A 22,806-nucleotide genomic window follows, 5' to 3' on the forward strand; every position below is an offset into this window, starting at 1 on the left:
CTAAAGTAGTTAACTAATGTTAACTAATGAACCTTATTGTAAAGTGTTACCAATATTAATATAAATTCTGTCCAGTTTTATTGTGTTACTTTCAGTAAAAGTGTGGTTATTTTATTGGCTTGTGTTTTTTTTTATTCAGTATCATTAAAATTGAGCTAAATTGAAAAAGTCTTACAAAATTACTTTATATTATTTAATAAAATATTACATAATCATTACAAAGCATTTTCGGTTTCGGTTTTCGGCCAAGTGCATCCCGAATTTTCGGTTTCCGTTTCGTCACAGAATTTTGTAATTCTGATTAAGACTACATGTTTAATTTAATTTAATTGAAATTTAACAGTGATTTACTTTCAAATGCCCCAATTGCTGAAGGGTCTGCACGACTTTTTAGTACAATTTCAAGTTGCACTGTTCAAAATACCTGTAGTAGCACAGCAGTGCATACCTGTTTACATTTAATTAAGGTGGACTAGATTAGACTGTAATATAAATAGTTAAGTTTGCCAGGTGCATACAACATTTATGACAGGTTTTCATGAAAGTGTTGGTCAGTTTGTCTGCTTGACAATCCCATTTTGCACTGCAACAATAAAACTGAAGTGAGATAGTTAAAACAGATGTTGTCAAAGTTTTCCTTTGGGGACATCATTTGAAGTTGGAAAAAGGCAATAAATTGCAATATATCGCAGAATATCGCAATATATTTAAAATCGCAATAATATTGTATCGTGACAGAAGTATTGTGATAATATCGTACCACGATTCCCACCCCTATTTTGTATTGGTCTTAATATTTGATTTGATTTGATTTTACTAGGAGTAAAACATTTGAAAGTATTACTGTAATAAAAACTGGGGGTAAAATGAGATGTTTCTGTCCAGAAACATCACAATGCAAAACTGGGATCTTAACGGTCCCAAATGTAATTTATTATCTATTATTCTAAAATGTAGTGTGTATTATTATAAAAGCAATGCACTTTTAAACAAACTATCATTTTAAATAATTTTAAATAATTGTTTAAATAATTTAAGCGTCTTCCTCTTTCAAGCAATATGATTTCATATCATCATAACCTTTTAATTAAAAAAATATATAATCATGTTATTACAAATTAGTATTAAAGGGATAGTTCACCCAAAAATGAAAATTACTTCATGATTTACTCACCCTCAAGCCATCCTAGGTGTATATGACTTTCTTCTTTCGGACAAATGCAATCAGAGTTATATTAAAAAATGTCCTGGCTCTTCCAAGATTTACAATGGCAGTGAATGGCTGTTGAGATTTTGAAGCAAAATAAAGTGCATCCATCCATCATAAAAAGTGTCCCACATGGATCCGGGGGGTTAATAAATGCCTTCTGAAGCGATTTGATCCGTTTGTGTAAGAAAAATATCCATATTTAAAATTTCTAAACCGTGAACTCTAGATTCTGCTAACTGTTGTACACGTGTTCACAAGAGAATGCCATTCAAGCGGATGACATTTTCTACACTCTTGGATTTCATCAAAAAATCTTAATTTGTTCTGAAGATGAACAAAGGTCTTGGAATGACATTAGGGTGGGTAATTAATGACAGAATTTTCATTTTTGGGTGAACGATCCCTTTAAGTTTTACACAAGCCACCACCAGCTTTGTTGTTTTAGCAAAAATGTAATGACCATCCTTATTTATTTGTCTCTTTATTCGGATACAAACACAACATTTTGAAAATTTGAAACAAAAGTCACAATTTTCATAATTTGCCCTGACTTCAGGCAACAGTCAGTATTTAGTGTGACCTCCGTTGGCACTACACACATCTTAAACTCTTTTGGGCAGGCTGTCCTGAGGTTTTCTGAAGTAATCTTTTGCTATATTATACCAGGCTTCTTTCAGCACTTCCCAGAGTTCTTCTTTAGATGTAGGCGGTCTTTTATCTCTTTCTCTGTCCAGGTGATCCCCCATACTGCCTCTATAATATTCAGGTCTGGACTCTGTAGAGGCCAGTACATGACTGCCAGTGTTTTATCAGCTATTTTTCTCTCCAAATATAATTTCACTGCATTAGCAGTCTGCTTGGGATCGTTATCATGCTAAAAAAAAATAATAATTCCCAATCAGGCGGTTTCCATAAGGAATGGCATGATGAATTAAAACCTGTGGGTAATTCTCAGCATTCATGATCCCATCGATTTGGACAATATACCACATCTTAAGTATTCAGTTCGTTTGCTGATTTCCCTTTGAGCGAGGCCTTGCTGATGAAAATTATGATTTTATGTCCACCAAGTTCTGTGATCTTCAGCATTTTGAGTGGAATGATGCGACTGAAAGTTTGATTGAAAGCTTCCAATGAATTAAACGCCCACAACAAGTGTATGTAACGCTCAAGAATGTCATACACAAGCCTGGTGTAGCAGATCATTTTCACAGCAGTCATTTTGACATAAATTAGTAGGACAAATACAGGTGTAAGCAATGACATTAATTAGGGTTTCATTCCATTTAGGTCACAGTAAATACTTGCCACTTTAGCCTGTAGAAACATTTTTTTTAACACTGCATGCAAATGTTCTGTATTTTCTGGTTGTTTTCTAATAAAGAGATAATTATATATGGTCATTATACCATTGCTAAAACAACAACAACAACTTGCATAGTACTGTATTTACTATATATATATACAGTGGGTACGGAAAGTATTCAGACCCCCTTAAATTTTTCACTCTTTGTTATATTGCAGCCATTTGCTAAAATCATTTAAGTTAATTTTTTTTCCTCATTAATGTACACACAGCACCCCATATTGACAGAAAAACACAGAATTGTTGACATTTATGCAGATTTATTAAAAAAGAAAATCTGAAATATCACATGGTCCTAAGTATTCAGACCCTTTGCTCAGTATTTAGTAGAAACACCCTTTTGATCTAATACAGCCAGGAGTCTTTTTGGGAAAGATGCAACAAGTTCTTCACACCTGGATTTGGGGATCCTCTGCCATTCCCCCTTGCAGATCCTCTCCAGTTCTGTCAGGTTGGATGGTAAACGTTGGTGGACAGCCATTTTTAGGTCTCTCCAGAGATGCTCAATTGGGTTTAAGTCAGGGCCCTGGCTGGGCCATTCAAGAACAGTCACAGAGTTGTTGTGAAGCCACTCCTTCATTATTTTAGCTGTGTGCTTAGGGTCATTGTCTTGTTGGAAGGTAAGGGAAAGCAGACAGTGAGTGTGCAGCATTCATGTGCAATATATATATATATATATATATATATATATATATATATAATAAAATGAAATAAAAATAAACATTTAAGCATAATAAACTATATTATTATTAATAATTATGTTATCATCTTATAATGTAATATTAATGGTAATTAATTTTTTTATATATAATTTTAAACAATTAGATATAATTATTCTAATTTTCCCTTTTTAAAAAAAATAACAATATAGGTATATAAAAAATTATCTATAATAATTAATTATAGTTTATGTTTCTAGCAAGATATTATGTACTAGAGTTTTTAAAAATTGTAAAATTGGGGTCAGAGTGAGGATATAAGATACAAATCTTGGACTTTATACTGACACCTATTGGTGTGGATGTAGCATCATGCAAAAGATTAACGATGACATTATACAAATACAAGCATATCTGCCACAGATAAAATAAATATAAAAATAAATTTAAAATGAAATAATTATTCTTAATATTTCTGTAAATGAATGCAGAATGCTAGCATACAGTTAAAAGGTTACCATCTGACAGCTGACCTCCTCGAGAAACTTCTGCATGATGGAAATACGGTGTGAGTTATCTTTAACACACCAACACATTCAAAGACACTCTGACCGCCACAGTTCACCTCCGTCTTTTCTAGAAACGTGACACTGACGCCAGGAAGTGGTGTCATCATCAGAACGTGTGAATCCCTGCAGAATTCACCACAACCTGGCACCACAATGAGCCTCAGGCTGTCGCCACACATTTCGCCTTCCCGGGTCGTGACCCCTCAGCATCTGTACAAGTCACATTCACTAAATGTACAGTCCAGCACAGGCTAATGTAGTATGAAAAGTGCTGAAGAGCAACCAGCTGGAGGGAAAAAAAAACTACTAGTAAATGCTAATAAAACAACCATGCTAAGCTTACTACAGGCGTTTTTGCATAACACTACATCCACACCACTAGGTGTCAGTATAAATCTAAGATGACTCCTACAATCCAAGAATTTGTTCATTCATTCATTTCAAGAAAATGTGGGATAAGTCAAAGTTATTTTTGTGTATATCAACTTTAAGCCATAAATAAATGTTGCCAAGTGATCTTAATCTGCATTAAATTTGGCCAACTATGTTAATATTAGGGCTGTAACGATTCACTCAACTTACGATTTTAATCTAAATTAGACTGTATAATTTCGAAATTTGAAGCAAAAACAGAATGGTATGACTTTAGTTTTGTGAAACTATACTACATAAATCATATCTGAACGAAACAGCAGACGAGCTGAATGAGATGCAGATTCACTTTCTGACAGCAGATGGCGCTCATGAACAGCAACGATACACTGTTTCCTGGGTTACCTCTGTAAGCAAAGCAGAGCTGCGCTTATGAACACTACTTTAATATGCATTGTTCAGAGGCAAGATGAAAAGAAAATACCATGTAAACTTTTCTAAAGATAGTCAGTTCCCCTCAGAGATACATTCATGTAAACTCCTACTCCAATTGTATCTCGATTTGTTTGGCATCTCAATCGATTTGAATCGTCACATATTTGAATCGACTTTCGACCGGCTCGCAGTTAATCGTTACATCCCTTGTTGATATTAGTTCATACAGATGAGTTGTTTTGTCTGCAACATAAATATTGTCCCCTTAGCTAAAGTCAATAATTAGCAACTAGCAAAGTAGCCAAATACTTGACTTGTAGCATGTAACCCAAATTTACTTTTTGAGTGAAACAGGATATTGAATGTAAAAAATACAGGTAGCTAATATTGCAGTTAGCTTTATTCAATAGCTGACATGCCCAAGTGATAGAACTTGTTCAGAGACAAATATATATGTACAATAAAACAAGACAACACATGATAACCCAATAAACAGAAGACAAAACAAGGCAAAACAAAACACAAGATGAAATAAAAACAAGACTAAACAAAGAGCACAAGACAAAAACACCACATAACAAACTAATAAACAGAAAATAAAACACAAGACAAATAAACACAAGACCAAAAAAAACCAAGATGAAACAAAAGCATGAAACAAAACACAAGACAAGCTAATGAACACAACACAAAACAAAATCCAAGACAAAAAACACAACAAATCAATGGTATGTTTGCTGTCTGTCTGAACAAAGCCCAAAATCAAATAGTGCATTATATACATGACACTATTCAATAGTCGCATTCTTCACATACAGCGGCAAGACCACATGCTAACCATTGAAAATCCTGCACAAATTAAACATGGCCATTCTGAAATGGACCACGTTTAGACAGAAGGTGTGAGGATGAAAAGGTTTTCTAGCATGGGGAGCGTGAGGTGGGCTATGATTGACAGTTAACCAGGACAAAGTGACAGTGTGACATGAGGTTTCATCACACTGATGGAACGAAAATTAAAAAAAAGCTTTTACACATGCGCTCCAACATCTTTGTCTGGTTTGCACTGCAGGCAACATTGCAGATGGGGGTTGCACCAAACGGGTCTTTTTTTTCAAACAAAATAACTGCCTGTGTGTAAAAAGAGCCCGGCTGAAGCATTAAAGCAGCATGTTACATGTGCATGAGTGCATCAATAACATGTATTTTATGGAATACACAAAAGTCACAAATAAAGACCTCTTGATTTGGGGATTTGTTCAGACAGAGAGCAAAATATAAATTTTTGTTATTGTTTTGTATTTTGTTTCTGTTTCATTTTGAGGTATTTGGTTTATATTAGTTTTGTTTTGCACTTCTGGTTTTGTTTTGTTTCCTGCTGAAATTTGTTTAGCTATTTGTACTCTGAACAGAAATACTACTACTACTACTACTACTACTACTACTACCAATAATAATACATTTAGAGTTCTGCCCAAAATAGATTTTTTAATAGATGTTTTTGTTTTTGTTTTGTTTTGTGTTCTTGTTTTTGTTTTTTGTTTTGTCTCCAGCTTAAATATGTTTATATGTTGAACAGATTAAATAAATATTGCAAACCTGACCAATTATGTTAGCTGTTTGTACTCTAAACATATCTCTCTAAACAAGAGACAGACAGACATGAATGTTGCTGAAACCTATTTCTGGAGAGTTTAGATACTGTAATGAGCGACTGGTGTACAGAAAAGCTCATGAAACATCTGAGAAGCACTTTTCCATAATCTGCGGAGAGAGGCAAGTAATGTCATAAAAGATGGTATTACTTTGCATAATCAAGGTTGGTCACTTTAACTTGGAGCCTCAAGACGTTTAGCAAATATATGCATGACTAAGCCCTAAAACACTTAAAATATGCACATATTTTGCTGAGGTTACTTGTACAGTATGTTCTGTGACAGGCTTCAGTGGTAACGGACGCTTTGAGAATTTTCATATCATGACATGACACTTCATTGAAATTGCGAATTGAAAATACGCCTAATGGAAACGCATCAATTTTGCAAAAATGCACATATATATCGCAAAAAAGTTTTTACGCTCGCATGAGGTAGTTTTTCAGGCAATGTGAAAAAGGAATAATTCGCAAAACTGCAATGGAAACGACTTTTTCGCATTTACAGGTCACATGGCGTATGTAAAAAGTCATATGATTATTTTTCAATGTACTTTAACCTCCAAGAAACACATCATACATGGCCGCTCTCCAGTATGAGGGGCTTTCCCGACCACTAATGCTTAGACAATTTACACTACACACGTCTGCGGTGCAGTGTGGCTCTGATACGGCCACTGAAGCTGATTGCGGCCACAATGCTTGTGTTTATTCCAGAATATTCAAAATCCCACCAAAATCCATTGCCATGACTTATCACGAGAGGCAAAAGGTTACGTTTTAGTCACATAACATTGGATAATGGAAACGCCGTCATTTCGCAATACTTTTTTATCAACATTTATAAAATATCGCCAAAGTTTTGCGCAAATCTGTAATGGAAACACGCCTACTGTCACTCAGCAGTCCCAATCCCACTGATTTCTGTCCATACGGCCGAGGGTGCAGATCAATCACAAGTCTCCCAGTGACCATCTCCTGACCCGATATTGCATATTAAAAGAGGTTGTTGATGGGGAAACCTGTCAGTCAATATGAACGCAAACTTTTCATGGCCCAGATATAAATACTGACTAGGGTTGTGACGGTGAGGAAATTTTCCCACCGGTTAATCGACGAGTGACAACACCGGTAATACCGGTATCACCGTTGGGGTGGGGTGTTAGATCGTTTGAGTTTCCCTCTTTTCTTCGCTTTCAAATGGCTTGTAAAAGTGCCATGCAAATTTTACTTTCACTTTCAAATTAGCGGCAACTGCTGCAATTCGGCGTCAAGCAATTGTTCGTTTGAGTTTTCCCTCTTTTCCTCTGATTTCTTGGCTTTCAAATAGCTTGAAAAAGTGCCGTGCGCGCTTTACTTTCACTTTCAAATTAGGGGCAATTCAGCGTTGATTCAATTCAAGCAACAACAACGTCAAACTCAGAACTTTTATTAACAAAACGAATAAAAATAAATGAAAATCAGCAAACACTGTGGAACCAAATAAATAAGAAACATAGAACGTTTATTAGCAAAATGAATAAGAAAGCTTGGAGGCACGGCATATACACCTTGATGTAAAATAAAATAAATAAAATACACAAAGTTTAAATAAAGTAATCAGCAAACACTGAGGAACCAAATAAATAAGAAACGAATGTTTAAAAAAACTTCCAGTCAATAGGCTTTTCAAAATCTAAAATATTGCCAAACAGGCACCTTTACATTTCCTTTCTAAACAATCTTCTGCCATCGTCTTGTCTTTCTCACCTCACTCTTGTCAGTCAGCTCGACTCACTCTCCTCACGTGATAAATAAAATCTGACTCCTGCTCCGTGGTGCACTGTCGTTCACGCACGGTTCGGCATGCTGCATTGAGCATTAACTTTTTAAAAGTGTCTGTCCTCTAACTGAACTAGGCTAAATTATTTTTGTTACTTTAAAAAAATCTAAATGACGGTGGGGGGTGGTGCCATGGCAAATGACGTAACCGGTGTTGCGGCTTAACACCGGTATAACTGAAAACACCGTCTATCGCAGCAAGCCTAATACTAACCACAACTGAGATCATTGTAAGGCTTTAAACAGGCTCTATCTATCGATCTATCTATTAGAGGTGTTCCCAATTAAGGATTTTCATAGTCGAATCGAAATTTTCGAATCTTGCAGATATTCGACTAATAGTCGAATCATATGTTTTGGGGGTGGAGCAAAATACATTACTAAGAGTCAAGTCAGATATTCGACAGTCATAATTACGTTAACACACAGGGAAAATGTGTAACGGACGCCTCGCAGATACAAACGGGGTAAATAATGTTTTATGTTTTGATTAAAAGATAGTTAACATTAAACGTCAGTGAAACTCTAAGAATTCACAACATTTGTTACAATAGTGCTCTCATTAAAACATTACGTATATGACAGTAGTTATTAATGTTCTGCATTTCTGTTTTGAGTTGCGTGCACTGAAGATGACCAGTAGAATGAAGCAGCAGATTTTTAATCAATGGGATTTAACTCATCATTTATCTCATATAAAATACGCTTTGTTATTTATACAACATAACGTTAATATTATGACTTATAGGCTATCTGCACAAAATGCCCCGAATGCACGAACATGTCTGTAAGACTCTGAATTAACTCCTTTTGTGGACGCGTTCTTCACGCAACAACGTGCAGAAACATGGCAACTAAACTCACAGCGTTTTATTATAATAGTGTTCTCATTAAAATGTTATGTATATGACAGTCCCATTCATAGTTATTAATATTCTGCATTGTTATTTGTCCTGCTGGCGCTGCGCACTGAAGAGATAATCACATAGTACTACAATGAAGCGCTTTACTGCAGCGCAATTCAACCAAATGCATCTTATACGAGATAAATAATATATACACAATATATATAAATTTGATGAAATGTTTTGAAATCACTTGTACCCTACCTGATGGAAAAAATCCAGTCTTTCACTCTGCCTGTGTCAATTTGAGTCTTGTTAAAGTTTTAAATCCCTGCCGCCAAGATGCTTCCGTCGTTCACGGATTATAGAAAGTTAAACTTAATTCTATAGGGGTGGTTGGATTTATTCACGCACGTTAAAATATTTATTTGAAGCTTTTTTCTTTTCAGATTCTTATTTACAGCATTATTTTAATAGGCTGTATATTAACTTATTGGGAGAAAACCAGTAGTTCTATGTGAAATCAGACATTTGAGCACCCCCATAGCCAAAATGGCATGATCATAACACCCCGTGAATATTCGACTGTGAGACTGGTAGTCGAATCAGGCTCCTCCTATCGAAGTATTGAATCTTCGACTATTCGGGGTCACCCCTACTTTCTATCTATCTATCGGTGGATTTACAAGATACTTTAGAACTAGTAACGAAGAAACGTGCTTCATTAAAAGCTTATTGTATTACTGTATTAAAAGCAGTATTAATTAATTATACATTAATTCTTCAGCTCAATCTCATATTCACAATAAAACATTAGTTTGAATGTATGCTGAGGAAAGCGATATCTTTGTCATACTATCCTGATTTACAATGACAGCGCTGCTCAGTGCATATGTTGGCTGCTTTTTACAAGCTGTTGTAGAAAGTAAAAATAATTCCCTTGTTTACAACCCTGTTTCAGTCTCTTTCAATATAAAAGTCTTTACTGCTGACTCACTCAGAAAAATAAATCTCTTGTCGTATGGTGGAATAATTAATACTAAATATTATTACTACTATTATTTATATAAAATATGATTTATTGAATAATAATATTTAATAAACAACAATGCCATCATAAAAGTTGCTAGACAATTCAGTCAAAAGTACAAAGTCAGCGCTCTGATATACAGCATTAAAGTTACATAAAATATAACGTGATGAGATTTTGCCCTCAGCAAAACTATTTGCTCTGGAACTTGAATAATAATATTTAATAAACAACAATGCCATCATAAAAGTTGCTAGACAATTCAGTCAAAAGTACAAAGTCAGCGCTCTGATATACAGCATTAAAGTTACATAAAATATAACGTGATGAGATTTTGCCCTCAGCAAAACTATTTGCTCTGGAACAAATAATAGATTAATGAGACCAAAGACTGCCCGTTAGAATTACCCCAAACAAATTATATCTCAGGTTTCATCACTATAGAGACATCAGAGCCAGCGGCAAAGATGGCGGGTTTATGAGTGCTGACGCCCTGGAGCTCACATCTCCGAAAACGTTGAAGTAAATTTTCAAATAGGCGTTATCTTTATTAACAAACCGCATATTTGAAATCTAAACAAGTACATTATCACCTAAAAAACTCTTTAAAATACATTCTATGACACAAACACTTTATTATTTCTAAATTTATAGTGGATTTGGGCGTCTGCCATGACACTCACTGAGAGAAATAGCGCAAGTGGAGTGATACAAGCCATAGATATGTATAGGTAGATTCCCCATTCGACTGCGCCAAGCACGTTGATGTGTCCGCCATCTTAAACGGTCAACTTCTCCATAATAATCAATAAATATTCAAAGATGCCACAACCCTGCACAGCCTCTGGTTGTAAAAACCTCTGGGATTTAAATTCCCAAAGAAACAGGATAACCTTTTCTTTTCTGTGAATGTGTTGGTTTGTATTTTGAAACATTGGTAACTTAAGTTACTGTTATGGTGAATGACGTCAAGTTGACCCTTCCAATATGGCGGACAGCTTATGTATAGCGACCCATAGAAACAGTCGCTAATGAGGCATCTACGTATACATACCTATGATACAAGTGGTGAAACGGTTCCCATGTGAATATCTCATGGATGGAAAGAGCTCCTAGCTAATCAGATTCGAGGACCAGAAATAACCGTTGTATGAATTAATGAATAAATTAATATTTATTATTTTATTTAATATAATATTAATATAATAATAAAAATATTATTATTATTTAATAGTATTAATCAGTAGTTTGTACAATGTACCACCTGAAATTGTTTATAAAATGTATATAAAATAGTATTATAAAATTAACAAACACAATTAAATAAACATTACAGCCAGACTGTCAGTTATAAACACCCAAACCTAGCCAAACCTGCCAAGCTAATGATAATATTAACATACTGCTAACAGCACATCCACAGCGATGTGAAGATGACAAAGTGCATCTGCCAGACCAGCCACAGCCAAACTGCAAACAGCAAATTCAGAAAACACTGTTGACTAATTAGTCCAATACATTTATCGCGTGCGTTGGCTTCTGATAAGAGTGGAGGCTTTGGTCGGAGTCCCAAATACATTGAGATCTTAATTGAGACGGTTGTTGTTACAATCATTATAACAAGCGTTTCCACGTGACTGGCTGCTTGTTGTCTTGTCCACGTTTTCCTAACAGGAGCCGCGGAGAGTGAATCTTCACTATCAGCTGAGTCTCAGCCTCGCGATGCTCTGTGTTCGCCTTGTTACGCAACCCAAATCAGTCCGAATTAGTCATCCTTGATTCAGCCGGCCACCAAATTAGCGTTGATTTTCTGAGCCGCATTACAAGTGCTGTCAGAATCCTGGAAGCCTTATTACAAGCTTTCATGTCTTTGAATTAGTGATGATTGAGAACAAAAAGGTGTTTGAGGAAACATGTTACGGTTTAAAAATAGTCCTCAGAGGAAAATGCAAAAACAAGCTGTTTTCTCTGATGTGATGTGATGTGTGCTGGAACACTGCAAAAACACATTTAATCAGTTTCTAACAATCCTTAAAATGAAAAATATATTAAAATGTATTTTCAGAGACTATACTGTATTTTTAAATAACATTAATTTTTCTTACCCCATTGTTTTTTTTCTTGTTCTAAGCATAAACCTAACTTCATTTTGTGATATTTAAACATAATAGGGCAATAGACAGCAAACATTGAACTATATTAAGAATATTAAACCATTTATTCTCTGAAAAATATAGCATCATATTTTATGCAGTTTAGTTGTTCTAATACAGCTATTAAACAAATATAGTTTACATAACATGTTCATGTTTTCGTGACTTTTTTTTCAAAATGTAATATATTTTTCACTTGTGAAACAACTTTTTATTATTATTATTATTTTTATTATTACTGATAACAATTGTTATTGATAACAGTAATATAAAATGATTAATACTATTACTTTACCTGTCCATAAAGCTTTGATTTTTAATTACTATTATTAACCAGTGCCTTATGGTAAAATAAGATCAATAACATAATAATGTTATATTACTACTACTACCACCCACCACCACTACTACTACTACTACTACTACTACTACTACTACTACTACTACTACTAAAGCCAATTTAACAACAATGCAATTCATAATGTGTGCTTGTAGTTAATAATGGATAATGAATGTGTGAACAAAAATGCTCTGTCATCTTTATACTGAGCAGTAAATAGTCAAAATGGCAGTAAGAAATGACGAATGATATGAATCAACACAGTTAAAATCTCAGTGATTACATCATGTCTGACATCCCTAAAACATCCAGAGTCACAGAGAAAAACGAGAGAGAGAGAGAGAGAGAGAGAGAGAGAGAGAGAGAATGCTCTATTGTCATGTCGTACACTAATGCTAGGTAATCCTCAGCACAGGCTTACATAAAGGGCTCTGTCAGATCTCATAGAGCCTCTATGTAATCTCAGTGATTACATCATGTCTGACATCCCTAAAACATCCAGAGTCACAGAGAAAAACGAGAGAGAGAGAGAGAGAGAGAGAGAGAGAGAGAGAGAGAGAGAGAGAATGCTCTATTGTCATGTCGTACACTAATGCTAGGTAATCCTCAGCACAGGCTTACATAAAGGGCTCTGTCAGATCTCATAGAGCCTCTGTGTGAGGAGAGCAGCGCATTCATGACTTCCACAAAGCCTCTTCTGCCTAATCATTATTCACATCAGCTTCATGGGCCTTTGCTTAGGCAACTTAAAAGTACTCTTTGAAATTCATTCATTAAGATAACAAAATTCAGAAAAGCTTCCTTTTGCATTTCGGAGGGAGGGCAAAGAAAAACAGGCAATGAAACATTTGCACATTTCTCAATTTCCATGCTACAGATTGTAAACCGGTAGCCCCGCCTACAACTCGCGCCATTGGTTGAGCCCGAAGAGGACACAACGTGCCTCATTTGTGAAACTCAAGCATAGTAATTTCATTTCCAAATCATTCGTAAAACTATTCTTACACTATTGAACATCCATTTCATAAATTCTTTCTGCTCACGATGTTCATAACCATTTGTACAGCATGTCAATTCTCAAATTTGTATGATCCATAAATTTGTTCTGCTCATTTCACAACCATGCAATCATTCACAATCATGCAATTTATAAATCATTTATGCTTGTGTTTCATAAATTGTTTGTGAGCTTTCTTAACATTCACTTCATAAATTCACAATAATTGAGTTTTATGAATTGTTCGTAAACTTTCTTGCGTAAACTATCAAACGCGCGCTTCATAAATTCACAATAATTATGTTTTATGAATTGCTTGTAAACTTTCTTGCATAAATTATTAAACATGTGATTCATAAATCCGCAATAATTGAGTTTTATGAATTGTTCGTAAACTTTCTTGCGTAAACTATCAAACACGCGCTTCATAAATTTACAATAATTGAGTATTATGAATTGTTCGTTAACTTTCTTGGGTAAACTATCAAAGGAGCGCTTCATAAATTTGCAATAATTGTGTTTTATGAACTGTTCGCAACCATGTCATACATAAATTAGCTTTAATTTGTAACCATATTTATGTGAACTAATGAACTTTTATAAATTGATTTATAAATGAATTATGCTTGTTTCATGAATCGTTCACAACCATGCAATACATAAATTGTCAAATGTGTGATTCATGAATTCGTTTTCATTTATAATTCCAGCAGACTTCCACAGTGTGAGTTTTTTTTAGGCAACCATTATTTTAGAACGTATCGCCTTATTGTTTCCATGATGATGCCATGTTAGTTCGCGCTGAATCCGAGCTGTGGGATTTACAACATGTAAATTCATCCTCTGCTCCAGAAAGACATTAAAGTAAGTTTTTGGTGAACAGGGAGAAGAATAGAGTAAACTTTATTGTTACCTACACAACGTGTATATGATATCAATAAAACATGTCATCAAATTATATTTGTAAGGATCGTTATTATGGCTTCCCTATACATCAGTGTGTATTTTATAAGCTATAAATGTATATTGTGCTAATACTTGTGTATTTAAATGTCTGATAAGCATTAAGTGGTTGAAAACACTGAATAGTTGTGATAATATGACAAACACTGAGTGCGTCCATCTCTGGCTCAGCGCCAGGAAAAGCGCAAAAGCAGATTTGAATTTAGCAGTTGATCATGTGACGCACCGATTATACAACTCATAATTATACAATTCTTATGCAATTATTACACAATTCATAAATCATTCTATAAATTTGTTCTTCTTTTGTTTAATAAATAATTTGTTAAAGCATTTTTATGTAAATTATTGTACTGTTTACAAACAATTTGCACAGAAACTCATTTACTAGCAGCCTGTTCACCAAAAACACATTCTTGCATTCAGTCTGTGCTATTTTTTTAATTGTTGCTCTACAGTATGTTCACATGTGCCAGGGGTATGTCTTTGGCCGTATCTCCTTCAAAACTACATATTTATGAAATATTGGACAACACACTCTCAAACTGTCTACTAGATTGAGCAAAGGCGGTTCCATGACTGAAAGTACTATAATCCAGCCTCTCGAGTGATATTTGTTGTTGTAGCACAGGCAAATGGCCTCTCCTGCCCACAGTGGAGTGAAGATGGAGGATCCCGTCAGATGGTACGATACTCACCACATACAGCTGCTTCCACAGGACGGACCACTCCTGCAGCGTAGAGGTGACCTCTGTAATGATGGGGTCCTCCAGCGGGACCACAGTCTCATATTGCCTGCACAGAAACAACAAACATTGACCACAGGTTAGTGTGATTGCCCTTCAACAAGTGGTTAGAATGAATACTGTATTATAAAAAATTATAATCCAAATAACATCAAGTCTGTCTGTCTGTTAGTCAAACCAAAGCAGAAAACAACAAACATTGACCAGAGGTTAGCGTGATCACCCTCCAAAGTGTGAGTAGACATGATTATTATAAAAAAAAATATATATATAAAAAATTATTACTATATTTGAATAAAAACATTTTATTTGTGCAAAAATATTATTTATTTATCAAATAAATAAATAAATAATTATTTTTTAATTATATTCATTCACAAAAGTAGAAGCAATGACTACTATTTTAAATAAAATAATGAAAATAACAAAACTCTCTCTATCTATCTATCTATCTATCCTCAAAATTAGTTAGTAGTAATAAATGATTACTATATTTAAATAAAAATAATAAAAAAATAACCTAAATAACATTTTTATTTATGCATAAATAATATTAATTAATTAATTAATATTTATATATATATATATATAGGGAAAAAAGATAATAAAATAAAATGTATAATAATTAATATTAATTAATAATTAACATTAATAATTATATATATATCACAAATAGACATAAATTGTTATATTAAAAATTACTGTTAAACGCATAATATGTAAGATTTTTTTATTAAAATATCCCAAAACCACTAGAACAGAGTTATATATTTTGCTGATTTGTGTACTTACAGTATCCCAAATGTTTCAGAGAATGTTTAAATCCAGAGAAATAAGCAATTTTAACTAGTGACACGGAGCGTGTCTATAGTGTCATTGTGTCGCCTGCTAATGACGTCATACACCCTCGTTTTCCGGTTTTGTTTTGTAGAAAACATGGAAACACCAAAGACGCTTTAATATGTTGTGCGTTTTAATAGACCGGTGATGACTACACAGAGTAGCATTATAACAGAACTTTCAAATGTATCTAGTATGATAAAACAGCGCTGATTTACCCCGCATATGCACGACCGGAAGGAGCGGAAGCGGTCGACTGTGGCATAATAAAAGCTCCGCTGCTTTCGAGCCGTGTGTCACGCTCGTTCAGCGGCCTCGTTTTGCTTCGACGGCTTTCAGCCTCACCCTGCTTCATTCTACTACATTAATAAATCATTAGCTCATCCATGAACATGATTTCTGCCCGAGTCCCGTCGGATTGCATCAGCTGTGGGGATGAAGACCACAACTCCCATGATTCCACACTCAGTCACAGCGTCATCAAACTACACCTACGTCTCTTTGTTTATTTTGAATGCGCACCCTCCAGCGGCGAAAACTCCATATTGTGCCTTTAAATCATTTGTTTAACTTTGTTAAAGCATTTCATACAGGGCCTTTAAAATAACAGCATACTGTATGCAGAGCTATCATCATAAACCAATAGCATTAAATTCTCCTGTTCATCTTCCTGCTGTCTCTTTAGCTCTTCCTGTCCATCCATCTCTCCATATTGTTATACATCCATCAGCCCTCATTGTCCTTCCACTGTCCTTCTCTGACACACGGTGGAAACAGATTGATGTCTTTATTCTGCTTTATCATCACATGTGTCCAAAGTAACAGCTTTCAGAGTCATTTTCTCCTTGTTTTGTGAATTCTGATGAGACGCTATAATTTGATCCCGGGACACGGCTGGACATGACTCCCTGTAACTGAAGGTAAGCAACAACATCACAGCACCATAGCTATTTACATAGACAAGTCTAAAACTTTTTCAGGTGGTGGAGAACTTTAAGAGTAAAAATGGATTGTGGATCACCTAAAACCCAAATATGGGGTCACCTACCATTAATACATTAAAACATGATCTGTAGTTTTAAGTCATTTAGAAATTACCCTTTGGATAGCCAATCAAGCTTGGGGTCAGTGAAATGCATTAAATTAATTGATCAAAAGTGACAGTAAACACATTTATAATGTTACAAAAAATTTCTATTTCAAATAAAAGCTTTTCTTTGAACTTTCTATTCATCAAAGATTCCTGACAAAAATCCTGTATCACTGTTTTCACAAAAATATGATGCAGCACAACTGTTTTAACTGTTTTAAATAAATAATTACTAAGCACTAAATTGGCATATTAAAATGATCTCTGAAGGATCATGTGACGTGACAAAATTGAGCTTTCAATCACAGAAATAAATTACATTTTAAAATATATTACAGTAGTAAACAGGTATTTTAAATAGTAGGCAACTGATATTTCACAGCTTTTACTGTAGTTTTGAACAAATAAATACAGCCTTGGTTAGCAGAAGAAACTTACAGACCCCAAACTTTTAAATGGTTGTGTAATTCATTGTTGTGAGCTGATTAAACAGTCGGTTGATTAAATATTGGTGTTTTTTGATGATTATAATAATAATAACACAATATTCATGTGTTTTTTTTTTTTAATTACGTAAACGAGAATTTAAAAAAAAAATGTAAATGTGTAAAAATAATGTATAACATTTAATACCTAAAATATATATTTGTGTATTAAATATTTAAACTTCTATATTCAAAATAGTACTTTAAACTTTATAAAAATATTATTTAAACTGTATTTTACTGATTTAATGTTTATGTGTCCTACACTTACACTGTAACTGACATGAACAAAATAAATACTGTAAAAAACTGTTCCAGTGCATAATGCATCATTATCAAAGGTGAACGAGAGTGTGCACGGGTTTTAAGATAATTGTGTAATATTTTCTAAGTAAAGCTGTTTGTAAACATGTATGTGTTGAACACGACTGCTGGGATCTACTCTAGCATGCTGCCTTCACACAATACAGGCTTGTTTGCGCATGTGCGTGAGTGCTGAGGGAAGCTGTGAAGTTCAACTCACGGTGCCATGCGCAAACACCTGTGAAAAAGTTGGAAAACATCAAAAGCTAAAACAAACAGAAGAAGCTGTTGACCGACAATGTGCAGTCCCTGATGTGCAGTTTTCCTGCGTGTTTTCGGCAGTGAGTTCCCACTGGGAGTGACGGCCCGGAGCTTCTCTGCTCTCTTTCTTGCTCACTCTTTCCCGTTCTCTCCGTCTCTTTATACTGCATGCCTTAACCATTAACATTCAGTGTGCCACTGAATCACTGAATCAGATTCAAACCTGTGAATGAATCTGTAAAAGCGAAACAATCTTTCCACAATCTAATCACAGCTTTTCGCTTCATACGGCATTAACTGATGGAATGGAGTGGTGTGGATTACTTGCGGATTATTGTGATTTTTTTATCAGCTGTTTGGACTCTCATTCTGACGGCACCCATTCACTGCAGAGGATCCATTGCTGAGCAAGTGATGCAATGTTAAATTATTCCAAATTTGACAAATAAATAAACTCATCTACATCACGATTGGCCTAAGGAAGAGTAATTTTTAGTTTTCAGTGATCTATTTCTTCTTCTTCAAGTGCAAACTGAATGCAATCTTTTCAGACACTTAAAAGTATGTTAATTGCTAATTAAATGAAAATGTGTTATAGTTTAAATTCATACTAAATGCAATTAAGTTTTTTTTTAGCTTTTTGACCCATTCGAAAGTACATCTGTATGTAAATACATAATTCTAATGTGTTCCTGAATGCACTGAAAAGCATTTATGGAAAACTAAAATACATAGTGAACCAATAACATAATGATTTAAAATTAATGTTGAAGCAAAACTTTTAATTAGACTTTATTACAAAGTGCACTTCTTGAAATTTCACTTAAGTGTGTTAAGAAACAGTCATGAAAATGTCTCTCTTTAAGTGCACTTTCATTTCATTAATATTATATTATCTGCATATATTTTTAAGATTTAAAGTATACTACACATGCGATACTCTTCTTTTTCACAAGGGGAGGCGATATAAACCTCTCTGATTATCCATTAAATCGATTATCCCTTAAAAAAAACATTCAATACATGAAGCATTTGAATCCCAGGAGCTGATGGTCTCACGTCACACCAAACTTCATATATGAAGCAAATATTTGACAGAGAGAAATGGGAGTAAGAGATCTTCCAAAAGATGAAACCTCAGCCTTTCAGGCTTGTGATGAAACTCGTGAGCCAGCAGGAGAGGAGAAAGGGAATCAGAGGATTGAGATAGATTACGCTTCTCTTCCATCCATCTCTCTCCCCGTCACCTTTCCTCGTCCAACCCATTTGTTCTCTATTGAGGGAGCAGCTTGACATGAATCAGTATAAAGACACTTACCCCCTGTTTGTGACGACAGCCTTCTTCAAGTGGACGTAGCCGGCTGGGAAGATCCCCTGCGAAACAAAAGAGAAGAATGTTACGTTTCTGTTTCTGCGACTGTAAGCCTCCATGAAGAGGGCGAACGAGTGGACACGTCTCTGGGAATGTGAGCAAGCAGAAGTCGATTCCAGCAGCCCTCCTAGACGCAGTTCATGTCATAATCTTTGCTTGTGTGCTTATAGGGATGTGCATCTCATGACTCAGGCCGATACGATACGTATCTCGATACATAGCCAATGATACGATACATTAAAGATACATATGAAGCAGCTACCGATGCGATACAATTCACCCCTATTACGATGCAGTGCGATACGATTTCGATTCGATTCGATTCAACACAATGCGATTTGATGCAATATGATGCAATGGAAAAATATGATAACTTTTAATGCCTCGAAGCCTGTTTTATAAAGCAAAGTAGGCCTAGATCAAGCTTAGTCACTGTGGCAACTTATGCTGGGAAACTAACCTGGTCTAAAGCAGGCTAACTGTCAGGCTAAGCTAAGCTCCTTTAACACTGACCAATAGGAACATAATGATATTACCACTGTCTCACATACTATTCTTTGACTTTTTTTTACAGTTTCTAGTCATGCAGCCTTTCTCTATGGTTTTATAACAGCTGTACCTTTTATAGTTTGCAGAACAGATAGCAGAACATTAGAACATTACAATCTAAAATTGTTCTTTAAAGCATTAAAATAACTAAATTAAAAGTTCAAATCACTGATTAAAAATGAAAATAAATAAAGAAAATGACTACATTCTAACTGCTATAAGACACACATTAACTCATTTGAGCTTAGTAATTAGTACTGTATTAGCTTACATTTGATTTAACTATTACAATAGTCCCTTTACAGTTACTGCTATCATAAAAATACTTATATGTAGGTTTAAAATTCTACAAAAGACACATTTAATGTCCAAAAACATTTTTTTTAGCAAAATGTATATTTTACTCTTATACTTAAATATACTTGTATTTTTTATTATTATTTTATTGCGCTCCTATACGATTGCACTCTGTCTGTTTAGCGCGCAGCAGCGCTCGTTCACTCGCCCACTCCTGACAGCAAAATGGTCATGTTTGCATGACTTTATAACATTTACAGATGAAAAATATACATGTGACATGTCAGTTATGCACAGAGGAAAACACGTCTCAAATGAAATGACATGTGGCCAAGTATGGTGACCCATACTTGGAATCAGTGCTCTGCATCTAACCCATCCAAAGTGCACACACACAGCAGTGAACACACACACACACACACACACACACACACACACCGTAAACACACACCCGGAGCAGTGGGCAGCCATTTATGCTGTACATTCACTCCCCCCACCTACAATCCCGGCGAGACTCGAACCTGCAACCTTTGGGTTACGAGTCCGACTCTCTAACCACTAGGCCACAACAGCTTAAGATTAAGCGTGCACAAATTAGTGAGATTGTGTGAATTTAATTTGTTGTTTATGGAACCGCTTTAGCCCCGATTGATTTGTTAGGTTATTTCAAGTCAGGTTTTGGACTTTAATCCCAGTTTTTCCTCAGGTCTCCGCCGTGTTGTGATGCGTCATATTCACGCAGCAGCAGCGGTGATGAGAGAGCGCGCTTGAGAAACAGTTTAGAGAGGAGAAATCAATCTACATATAAAATATTCGTCACAGATTATTGGTCACTTTCTAAATAATAAAAGTATAGCGCATCCACTATAATTATATATATATGAATTGGTTTTTACCGATGCAAATATGTTAGACACGATGTATCGCAAAATAAATTACAACTTGTAGCCGATGCACACTTTTTAAACCGATGCATCGCATCGTTAACTTTTTATGCCGATGCACCGAGTGAATCGGGGAATCTTCCCATCCCTATGTGCTTATATTGCTCAAGGGATCGACCTCAGGAAGTTCCTGGTTCCTCGACTAGATGTGTCAAAGCCCAAGAAGTCCCTCTGCAGAAGAGAAGTTGTTTTTCTCAGACTGCTCATACTTGATCGGTGTATAGAGAGTGTAGTGGAAATAAGGACAGCTGAATATTAAACATCAGGACTTAAAGAGATCATTCAGGCAAAAATAGTGACTGTTTATTCATCTGTATGTCATTATAACTCTGTACAACTTACTTTCTTCAGTGGAGAACAAAGGAAGAAATGTTAAACAAAAATGTTTTGTTTTGTTTATATGTTTTGGGTTTTGTTTCATGTTTTGAATGAAATTCAGTGTCCCAATGTTGTTTTGAACCACAATGACTTTGAACCCAAATGTTTTTTGTTGTTGCTGTTGTCGTTTTATTTTTAATTTATTTATTGTTGGTTGTTGTTGGTTTTGTTTAGTTTTTTTAAATGTTTTACTTACTTTACACTATTTTGAACTTTTAAACATTTTTTAAACATTTTTCTAAATATCTTCTTTATTGTTCTACAGAAAATTGAAAGTCATAAATAAACAGTCATAAACAAACAAACAAAGACACACACACACACACACACACACACAAACAACTAAATAAATAAATAATGTTGGGCCCAAAAAAATAAATAAATAAATATATATATATATATATATATATATATATATAGTATATATTGTGTGTATGTACAGTATATTACATACAGAATTATATAGAAATAATATGAATAGTTTAGATAAACTAGAAGAATTTGATGAGAAATGTTTCATTTCAAGTGCAGACCTCTGAATTTCAACGCATCTGAGTACAGTTTGAGACATTAAAATCTGTTATGAAACTGTCACGCAGACTTGTGAGATTACCATTGGTCTTTTTCTCAGGACAAAAGCTGAGAAGCAAGAGACTTCACCAAAAGTTTCAATTTGCTTTTTATTTATTATCATTGCTGGCTAGGAGAAATGTCACGTATACTGTATACTGTACACACTGAGACATTGATCTCAGAATGAGATCTCACTTGTGATTTGAGTTTTACACCTTGAACTCCATGAACAACATTAACTATCTGCCTTGAACTACATTAACTTGATGACTGAACTTAACACATGCATGATTCTTGACCAGAAAACAAGTCACTCTTCAAACCCTTTCATTCAATAACTGCAATTGAGAGGAACACTTTCAAATCTCGAGAGCAATTTATTTCATCAGTCAAACGGTGCAAAGCTCTCAACTTTAAAAGTGATCAATTGAAGGGATTTAGGGTGTCTAAAAAAACAATTAATGGCTTTAGAAGAATGAAATGGACAGAGTTTAGCACAAAGCAAGTATATCCCACACAAACATCTCAGCTGAAGAATCCAGATGGTGGAGCTT

General features: G+C 34.8%; 1 protein-coding gene across 1 annotated transcript in view; it reads right to left on the bottom strand.

Annotated features, from left to right (window-relative positions):
• Window positions 1–22,806, bottom strand: part of LOC107567192 (dedicator of cytokinesis protein 3-like) — a 278,352-nt gene that overhangs the window by 146,237 nt on the left and 109,309 nt on the right. The window contains exons 4-5 of the mRNA XM_016252833.1: window positions 19,458–19,513; window positions 15,113–15,209 (exon numbers count right to left, since the gene is read on the bottom strand). Coding sequence (XP_016108319.1) covers window positions 15,113–15,209; window positions 19,458–19,513 — 153 coding nt within the window. The remainder of the gene's footprint in view (window positions 1–15,112; window positions 15,210–19,457; window positions 19,514–22,806) is intronic.

Source organism: Sinocyclocheilus grahami, unplaced genomic scaffold, assembly GCF_001515645.1.
Source record: "Sinocyclocheilus grahami isolate Dianchi unplaced genomic scaffold, SAMN03320097.WGS_v1.1 scaffold1132.1, whole genome shotgun sequence".
Taxonomy (NCBI): domain Eukaryota; kingdom Metazoa; phylum Chordata; class Actinopteri; order Cypriniformes; family Cyprinidae; genus Sinocyclocheilus; species Sinocyclocheilus grahami.